Genomic DNA, 10229 nt, shown 5'->3' with positions numbered 1-10229 from the left:
CATCCACACCTCATCCCGTGAACACGTTAGTATCCGACGAGCTATCTTATGACAAAGTTTCTTTAGGGGAAGAACATGTGCACCTTTTATCTTCCATGACTAACGAGCAAAGGGCCGTCTACAATGAGATAATAGACGCAACCGTAATAATCGCGGAGGTGTTTTCTTGGTATATGGATATGGAGGGACGGGTAAAACGTTTATTTAGCGAACCTTATGTGCGGCTTTGAGAAGTAGAGGGAGGATTGTGCTTCTGTAGCATCCAAATGCATTGCAGCTTACCTTACTTCCCGGTGGAATAACTGTTCATTCGAGACTTAGTATCCCACTCAATGTAGTTGAAAATTCTACGTGTTCAAGGATTAAACCAGGAAGTGATTTCGCCGAACTCTTAATTGGGACAAAGCTTATTATATGGGACGAAGCACCAATGACGCACAGATATGCTTTCGAGGTCATGATGTAAGTTTAAGAGATGTCATGCATTTTTCAAACGACGGAGATATCAATCAACCATTTGGTGGTAAGGTTGTCGTATTTGGAGGTGATTTTCGAAAAATACTTCCCGTTATCCCTAAAGGAAGCAGATCGGAAATCGTGAATGTGTCACTATGTGCTTCAAATTTGTGGTCTACTTGCAAGGTACGAAAAAAAATGCACGTTTTGAATTAACTATTCCATATTTCCATATGTAACGGTTAAAAAGTTACTTTATTTTATATGACCTCATAAATTACATATTTGTTTATTCATACAAGGTGTTGAAATTGACAAAAACATGCGCATTCGAGCCGAGATTCGTGTTCGAACTTGCTGAGATAAAGGAGTTTTCAGAATGGATACTAAAAGTTGGAGACGGGGTAGCTGGAGATCCAAATGATGGGGAAGTTGAATTAGAGTTGTCGAATGACATTTTGATTCAGCACACTAGAGATCCTATCGCTTCGATTGTAGATGCCATTTACCCATCCCTCGAGAATCAACTACCGAATCCCGAGTATCTTCTTCGTGAGAGGGCCATCCTTGCACCTACACATGAGATCGTTGATTTGGTTAATGACTACGTATTATCTCAAATAGATGGAACAGAGAAAATTTACTTCAGCTCAGACGATGTTAGTAAAAATGAGAGTAATGTTGGGGTCCGTGATTTGTACTCCACAGAATTTCTTAACTCTATTAAGTGCCCTGGCTTTCAAATCACAAATTAAAGTCAAGGTTGGTTATAGTTATGCTTCTTCGAAACATTGACCAATCTCGCGGATTATGCAATGGCACACGACTGATAGTGACAGATTTGGGATCACGTGTGATTAGAGCAGCAGTTTTATCGGGTAGTCATAAGGGCGATAAAGTGCATATTGGCCGTATTACACTTACTCCATCTGATTCCATTAAGTTCCCAGATGCTTTGACAAGACAATTCCCCTGTTGCGGTGTGTTTTGCAATGACAATAAATAAGAGCCAAGGACAGTCACTAGCACATGTTGGTCGGTGTTTACGCACAGTCAGCTCTATGTCGCTATTTCAAGAGTGACAAGCAAAAAGGGATTGAAGGTTCTGATTTGCGATAATGATAAACGCGTGTCCAATAGAACAAATAACGTAGTGTATAAAGAAGTTTTTGAGAAGTTATAGTTCAATTAACTTATGATTGTTACCCAAGATGTGTGAGTCTAGTGGAATTTCAGGGTAACCTCAAAGCCTCCTAAGGAGGAATTGCGAGGTCCTGGGTTCGATTCCCTAGATGAACACTTTCCTGGGGACTGACGCCTGAGAGGGAATAATCCCATGCGGAAAGAATTCACATGGTACAGGCGCCTAGCAGGGTGGGGTCCTGTATCCGGGGAGGATCCAACCTCCTCGTCATCAAAAAAAAAAAAAAACTTATGATTGTATCCCATAACAACTTTTTGTTGTACTTATTTCTTTCCAATATGTCTACTTTTATTAACTCTTAAAATTTTGAGAATTTATTTCTATATTTTCAGAATTCCCAAATTGATATTACCATGAAAGAGCATCTCCTATTAACAACACTACTTCTCAACCTTAAATAACAATCCCGTGCAATTTGCACGGGCATAAAACTAGTATGTAACATTTTGAAAACACACAAGACATTATTACAAAACACTATTGTTATCTTGAATTTCACTTATAACGATTAGCTTGTAATCGCTTTATTGTGTGCTTCGGAATTCTTACATTTCATCGAAAAAACATTTAAGAGATTACGCTAGATGCCTAGGGCCACCAAAGATGGCACGATGATCACGTTCATCATAAAAAACAAGATATTGGGGACGACCATTTTCGAGTTTCTCAAAATCATCATAGATGACAGCCTTTTTTTCTTCATTCACCACATTAGTATTCCAGCAAAAAGGCCATTCTCTACCTCCACCAAATTCGGGTCGAATACCAAAGCCCATTTCTGGGAGACCCATTTTTGCAGGTTCACCATAAGCTTCTCCTCCACATGCAACGTAGTTACCGGACTCGGATAAGCCTTTAAATATCTTCTTTGGCCAATACCCTATTCGTCGTACACTCTCACCCCCCATCTGAAGCCACCAATCTCCGGAATTCGCATCCTATTTTTTAAACAGCGGCAATATAAATGAAATACATCCGGTTACGTTTTCGTTTAAATGAATTATTAGCTATTAAGGCAAAAGCTCTATTGATAAAATTAGCTAAAAACTTAGTTGAGAATTGAAAGTAGCTAAAAATTATGAGTTGGTAATGTAATGAATAGATTATACAACCTGTTGTATGGAGTTGTATGATGTAGAATTAGAGTTGTGTATTAAAATTTTCGAGTTTCGTTTAAAAGAACTTAAGTTATGCTGTAAAGTTTTTGAACTCACACACTTAAACATAAAAAAATAAACTCTTATAAAATTCGGAAAAATTACAAATAAGCTCGGATTAATGTATATGGTTGTACAATGCTTATTATACAACTGGTTGTATAGTAGTATTTTGTGTAATCTAACTGCATTCTGCATATATTTAAAATATTTGACAAATTAAAGAAAAGTGTAATTGAAATTTGCTAAATAAATAAGTTAATTTGTTCGAATATAATAGTATGTTAGCTAATTTCTTACATGTTACCTTAATTTTTTTTCCATCTACTTATTTGGGTTAAAAAGCTAGTTAATTACCAAAATGGAGCTATGATCAGGGTTCAAAATCTCGGCCGAGTTGTATCGTATCGGCCGAGTTGTATCGGATTTTCACTCTACCGATACGAGATATCGCCCGAGAAATCCCCGAGATTCTCCGCGATTTGTCCGTGACGACCGATTAAGGACCGATTATACGATACCGCGACCACGACCGATACCGAGATTTAAAACCATGGCTATGATTTGACTTTGGGAGCGAACTACTAATGTAATAAATTAGTTAAACTATAAAAAACCGTAAATTTCAGTTGTAAACTTAAATGATCTATGTAGAAGATATTATTTACCTGAGCAATATAAAAACTATATTTATATATAGTTTTACCCCATATTTTGGTTACTGGTTGCAGTACATGATCAAGAGGAATGTCCTTATCAACTTGGACGAACCCACACGCCGTATTAAAACAATGTAAATCCCCTGCCTGTTATTTAACACAAAAATAAAGCTCGTAAAATCGTCAGCTCACAATTGCATAAACTTATGGTTATTCTACAATCTTCTGAACAGAGTTTAGTTAAGTAATGTGATATAGTTTATTAAAATTTTGTAGAGCACTTACGACTGCGTATGTAAAGCTCCGAGTTTGAGTATCCTTGTATAGGGTTGGATTTACCTAAATCACAAATAGCCAAATAGACATATGATTAGGAAACATTAGAGGGTAAATGGGTAATAAATTAATATTTGTGGGGTTAAAGAACGCCTCAAATAGCCTGTTTTTAGAAGCCGCAAATGATGTTTTTTTACTAGTGTTTGTAGAGCACTCAAGTAATGTGACTTCTATATATTTTGAATATATTTATGGTTAAAGTTAAAGTCGAGTAAGAAGGTATTTGAGAAGTTAGGAGAGTGATATTTAGCTGAATATAATTGAATTGTACTTAATATATGGTATAATAATAAAAGTAAGAGAAAAACTCACAGTCCAGCCAGCAATAATAACATCGTTTCCACCCTTGATCATAAGTTCACCCGAAGAATATTCAGGTTGTTTAATAGATGGATTGTAAATAGAGAATGTTGAACCAATTCCATGAAATGTTTTTGGCTGACCACCTTTCGATTGAACCATCGCAAGCTACACCAATCAACACACGAGAAAAAAAAATGAAAGTTAATTGGATAGCACAAATATTCTTGAGCACTTAGATTAACCGGAAAGAAGTTGTTCTAACTTAACCAGAGGTCGTATATTTGAACCTTGAGAATGCAACATTGTTAAAACTCATAAGAAAGAACTTTATTGCCCTAGTAGTATATGATACCTGGCTCGAATCCAGACTAATCGTTGGTGTACAACAAGCAAAAAAAAGAAATTGAACAGCACATATTGTATTTGAATTTTGAATCTTCGAAACTTGTAGATTACTCTACATGGTTGCGTTATAATAAGTAAGATCTACTCTTTTATATTGTGCATTTATAAATGCTTCTATGTATTGTTCTTCCTAAATAGAAGCTTTAAACAATTTCCCCTTACTATGCATTGTACGGATCTATACTAACTTATTTATAGAACATAATCGTTCAATATAAACTATTAGTGTAGTTCCCGTGCTATAGCACGGTACTTTTTAGATTCATTTTATAAAGAGATATTATCAATTAAATTATTTGCATAAATGAAGTATACTTTTAATTTAATGTTATAAATCTACTAAATATAATATTAATAAGAGGTTGAAAAAAAAGTTTACTACCATAAGAAGACATTTTAAGTTAAGTTATTTTTTTACTATCCCCCTACTACTAAGAGAATAATGTTTTCACTTTTTTATTTCTAATAGAAAATACATAAGTGTTTTTACATCCTTACAAAAATAGTCCATATTCCTAAAACAAAAATTTACATAATAAATAACTGATGCTTTCTACAAAAGAGGTAATAAATAAATATAATATAAATTTAAATTTATACGAAATCAAGTTCACTCATCTAGCTTATAATATGACATGTAGAGTCCAAAATTATGGCCTATTAATAACTTTTACTTTGATAGTTGAGATAGAAAAAGTGGGCTACGTATAAGGTCCATAATTTATAATCCATCAAATCTTGTTGTGTTAGTAATATCCAGAAAAACAAGCCCAATAAAGAAGAAGCCTCTTTTGGCGAGAAAATTAAGAGAATTTTTATTCTCTTAGTAGTAGGGGGATTAGTTAAATTTTGAACAAAATATATCTTTAGCTTCATTGAACATTCGTGACACACATTATGACATGACATTACGGATATAATTACTCTTTTAAATGGTAACTTCTTTCTGATTAAATATTAACATCAACACACTTAACGATAAAATTACAGTTTTTTTACAATACTATCTCGTGATAAACTTATCATGAGATCTTTCATAGAAAAATAGTTATTTTTTATATTTTTAAAACATTGTTTATGTTAGTTTTTAAAGTAGTATGTCTTATATAACTATATCTGTAAATTATCTTAATATGGCACGGTCTCACGAAAATCAAGCTCAAACTCACACAACTATCGATACACTAACTCGCAAATTGACACCATGTTAAATAAGATATTTGAATCCCTTCAAAAAAAATAAGATATTTGAATCCATCATATGATAATATATTCAATTGGTCTCTCTTGTGACGGGTTACCATTTGTGACGGATATTTTGTGAGATAAAATGGTAACAAAATGGGTTAGTGGAGAAAGGGGACCACATGAATAATGTTGCAGAGAGAGAAAAAGTGGGTACATTATGAGGTAAAATGGTATCCGTCTTCAGCTTGTGGCGGATATGTCATGTCTTCAATGAGAATTTGTGTAATATATTATCATAAATTTTGCTCTACTAAAGCATAAGAACGAAACTAGATTTAAATCTAGTACACTTATACGTTACACATGTTAATTAATGTAACGGATAATGATGTGGCTACGGGTCCCCTTTTCACTAAAAATAAATTATAATAATGTTATAGATATTTTCAAAAAAAAAAAAAAAAAAAAAAAAAACTTTGCTTTATTGAAAATGCGGTGAATAAAAATTATTGATGTGGCTACGGGTAGACCTGGCAAAACGGGTCGGGTACGGGTCGGGTCAGTTTGGGTCGGGTTATTTCGGGTCTGTCACATATTTCGGGTCGGGTTGGGTCGGGTCGAGTTACTTTCGGATTTCGGGTCAATTTCGGGTGACCTGTTGTCGGGTCATTCTAGGGTATAGGTCATTTTGGGTCAGGTTGCTTTTGAGTTAATGGCTAAGCACTTAAGTTAATACTATTTTGATTAAGAAATACTATTTTGCAAATTTAACTATTTATTAAGGATTATTGTAACCAATGAAACTTTATTTTGATATATATATAGTATTAATATGAGTTAGTACTAGTCGTTTCGGGTCATTTCGGGTCACTTCAAGTCATTTGGGATCGTGTCGATTCATTTAGTCGGGTTTTTTCGGATTGGGTCACCTCTCCGGTCGGGTCAACATTGGGTCGATAATGTTCGGGTCGTCTGGTCAGTCGGGTCAATTCGGGTTTCGGGTCATATTCGGGTCAAGCAAGTTCGGGTCATTTTCGGGTCTCGGGTCAGCCTTTTCGGGTCGGGTCATTCGGGTCTGACCCATTTTGCCAGGTCTAGCTACGGGTCCCCTTTTTTCATTAAAAAAATGCGGATATATAGTGAATGAAAAAGGAAAAGAAAACTCACAAAAATCTTAGATGGTATAGCATTGGACTGATTCCCTCCTAAGAGAGCATAATATTCACGACGCAACTGAGCTTGTAAACGTAGATCATCTTTGTTTAGTCTTCGTATGGGAACTGTACCTTTTGGACAATTTAATTTCGTGACTGGAATATCATTTGATACGTCATCTGAAAATTCACGACCATTTACCCAATTTGGCAAAGATGGTGTCATCTGCGGAAGTATATATACATTTTCTTGTTTAAAACGGTATTTCGAGATATAAGTTATATAGAGTAAATAAATACGAGTATTGGAAAAGTAAGAACCTCTGGGTGGAATGAGTGATTTTGTAGTAATGGATGTTGAAATGCGGGTTGCTTATAGAAATCAACACAATCGTACACTTCGCCTTCTGTCTATAAGTCAATACATCGAAAATAGCAAATCAAAATAATTTGTGATCGTCTAAAATTTATCCTATGTAGATAACTCAAAATATTTAAAAATTTACCTTAACTGTCTTCAATATATCTTTAGATTTTGCATTCCTAGCTTCAGCCAAAAAATATGATAAATAAAAGCATATTACACCAAGAATAAAATGCCTTACTGTAGTCATTTACCCTTCCAAGCTGCATAAAGAGAAGTCACATTAAGAGCTGCTAACAACAACAACAACAACAACAACAACAACAATAACAACAAGAGTACCAAAACGGGTTTAGGGACAATCAGAATAGGATCCTCTCAATTACTTCAAAAGTAACAACAACAACAACAAGAGTTCCAAAACGGGTTTAGGGACAACCAGAATAGGATCCTCTCAATTACTTCAAAAGTAATAGATGACCGTTTTTTATCGGCCCAGGCTTTTTTCTTAAACAATATAATTGTCGAGATTTCAATATAAAAATTAAAATAAGACATTGATAAATGTGCTCGAAAAGTATGTTAACAAATACTCTCTTCCACCCAATCCAAAAGTAATAGGCCCACTTTTTGTGAGAAAAAAAAGTGAATTCATATTACCTTTGGATTGAATGGGATGGAGTAATAATCATAGAGGGGAGACTGAAGAGGCCCTCATCGGGTCAACTAATAAACATGTCATTTAAAATTGTCAATACAGGGTAAAATAAAAACGTGGAACGCTTCAACTAGTGGTATTGTCTCTAAACTGTAGAAGTAAAAAATAAATAAAAAGGTAAAAAGGTAAACATAATGTGTAGAACTTACAGCTAACAAGTTACAAGCCGTTACTGTAGAGTGTTTGAGAAGTTCAGTAGGTACTAGAGGTAGAAGAGTAGTTGATTTAGTATTTTGGGTTTGAGCTCGGATAATTAGTAAACCATATTTTCTTTCTGATTTTATATGAGATGGGTTTGTCACCATTTTATTGCCAAGAATTTTCAATATCATGCTATAATAAGAAACAAATTAAAGTTCCCATAAAAAGTATAGCCACTCAATACTTTAAGAATCGAATCGCATATTGTCAAATTTGTAAACATATATCATGCATATGAAGAAAGAAACCTCCAATCTTTGGAAGCAAATTAACAAAAGATTTTTCATATTATAAAAAACTTCCCTTATTAACTAACATTATGGCCCCTGTTTGGCAAACAGCTGAAGCAGATTTATGATACCGGATAACGATAACAACTTACAGTTAGCGAATTTCAGTAACAGGTTTGACCTTCAAACAAATCAGCAGAATTAGAAAAGGGTGTTTGGTAATAAACGGGTTATTAAGATAATTAGAAGGGTGATATCTGATTAATTTATACCATTTCTCCTATTTATTCTCATGCATTTTGACTTCGTTTGAGACGGTTTTGCGTGTCTTGCCATGCATTTTGTATCCCGGTTCCCTAGTCTATGTGATCATGTCCGTCTTGCAGGATTTGGTGCGGAAATAGAGGAATTGGAGCAAGAGAGACGGATTGAGAAGATAGCATGAAGAAGAGAAGAAGAAATGCTGAGAAAAGGTTCCCAGCCGGTAGGCCGTCAGCCGGTCAGCCAGCTGGGACCCCTCCACACTTGGCCAAGGGGAGAAATGAAGGAAAGTTACGGGGGAACTCCCACCAAACAACACAAGAAAGCCACCTACTGGGAATGCATGAAGAAGGAAGAACAGGAAGAAATAAAGAATAAGTTACAGCTTGCTCCCAACCGGCACCCCACCGGCCGTGCACACCTGATGACTTGGTTTTATTTCACAAACTTACAGAGAGCTCCCAGCCAGGTAGGGCACCAGCAGCCGGTCCACTGGCTGGGACACACCTTCTGCTATTTTGATTTCCCTTGTAATTTTCAACCTAATTTCCATGTAAACTATAAATACCCCTTCCCTTAATCATTTGTACTCACAACCCTAGATCTGAAATTATTTCCCTAATTTATGTAAATCCTCTCTTAAGCAAGCCTTAATCTTTCTTTAATTAAACATTAATTACTTAATAATTTAGCGTAGAATTAGTCGATCTTAATTTTTTTTACATTTAGTATTGGGTTGTAATTCAAAGATTGGTGAAAATTATTCTTCCATTTAATCCAATCACTACTACAAATCCAGGCAACTACAACGCCCCTTTAACAACGATTATTCACGAAAATCACAATAGACGTTGTAGAATGTATGGCGCGAATTTTACTAAAATGAATTACAACGGGTATGGTTATAAAAACCGTTGTTATTAGCTTTAACAACGGGTAACACATGCGTAACCGTTGTTAATAATTTGGCGCAAAGTTAGTGAAAAGTAATCACAACGGTTACTTTTGAAACCCGTTGTTAAAACATATTTGAAAACGGGTGTTTTTTACAACCGTTGTTAAAACTTATTTGACAACGGTTGTTTTTTACAACCGTTGTTAAAACTTAATTGACAACGGTTGTTGTTTAATAACCGTTGTCAATACCTTTCATACTATAAACCACACAAACACAAGTCTGCTGCAGCCACAAAACACAAACCTTAATACACATACACAAACACAGCAGACAAACACAAACACAAAACACACACTTTCTCATCGTCTCTTTCTCTCTTTCTCTCTTTCTCTCTTTCTCATCGTCGCTTTATCTTCTCGCCATCACTGTTGATTTCTTCGTCTCTTACGTTCTGTAATTATCAAGTAAATCTCGCCGTCACTGTTAGTTTCATCGTCATTATTTTCTTTTTCTAATTATTTCATTTACATGTATGTGTTTTTATCGACCATTATGTTATTTCTTTAAGTATTATTCGCATAATTAGCTAGTAAAACAAAGAAGAAGCAAGATGAAGAAGCAAGATAAAAATAATTAATATATATATATATATTTATAAATACATAAATTAAAAAAAAAATTACATTAATAAAAAT

At 34.7% G+C, this 10229-nt stretch overlaps 2 protein-coding genes across 2 annotated transcripts; one reads left to right on the top strand and one right to left on the bottom strand.

Annotated features, from left to right (window-relative positions):
- Window positions 1-414: 414 nt before the first annotated feature.
- Window positions 415-1211, top strand: LOC141638312 (uncharacterized). Its single transcript, XM_074447716.1, has 2 exons — window positions 415-642; window positions 759-1211. The coding sequence occupies exons 1-2, from the start codon at window positions 415-417 to the stop codon at window positions 1209-1211; spliced, it is 681 nt and encodes a 226-aa protein (XP_074303817.1).
- A 908-nt stretch (window positions 1212-2119) lies between these two features.
- LOC141638311 (protein neprosin-like) lies at window positions 2120-7476 on the bottom strand. Its single transcript, XM_074447715.1, has 7 exons — window positions 7369-7476; window positions 7184-7273; window positions 6876-7088; window positions 4125-4280; window positions 3762-3815; window positions 3486-3623; window positions 2120-2598 (listed from the first exon to the last, which is right to left on the bottom strand). Exons 1-7 carry the CDS (start codon window positions 7474-7476, stop codon window positions 2236-2238), a joined length of 1122 nt encoding a protein of 373 aa, XP_074303816.1. The 3' UTR covers window positions 2120-2235.
- Between the last annotated feature and the right edge of the window lie 2753 nt (window positions 7477-10229).

Source organism: Silene latifolia, unplaced genomic scaffold, assembly GCF_048544455.1.
Source record: "Silene latifolia isolate original U9 population unplaced genomic scaffold, ASM4854445v1 scaffold_20.1, whole genome shotgun sequence".
NCBI lineage: Eukaryota > Viridiplantae > Streptophyta > Magnoliopsida > Caryophyllales > Caryophyllaceae > Silene > Silene latifolia.
This window is presented reverse-complemented; position numbering and strand designations above follow the sequence as displayed.

Excerpts from the sequence above, each read along its gene's own strand:
- LOC141638312 (XM_074447716.1), top strand. The coding sequence starts at position 415 with ATGGGACGAAGCACCAATGACGCACAGATATGCTTTCGAGGTCATGAT. Across the intron at positions 643-758 it reads ATTTGTGGTCTACTTGCAAG|GTGTTGAAATTGACAAAAAC; the intron begins GTACGAAAAAAA and ends TATTCATACAAG.
- LOC141638311 (XM_074447715.1), bottom strand. The coding sequence starts at position 7,476 with ATGACTACAGTAAGGCATTTTATTCTTGGTGTAATATGCTTTTATTTA. Across the intron at positions 3,816-4,124 it reads TTATTATTGCTGGCTGGACT|GTAAATCCAACCCTATACAA; the intron begins GTGAGTTTTTCT and ends TTTGTGATTTAG. Across the intron at positions 3,624-3,761 it reads GGAGCTTTACATACGCAGTC|GCAGGGGATTTACATTGTTT; the intron begins GTAAGTGCTCTA and ends GTTAAATAACAG.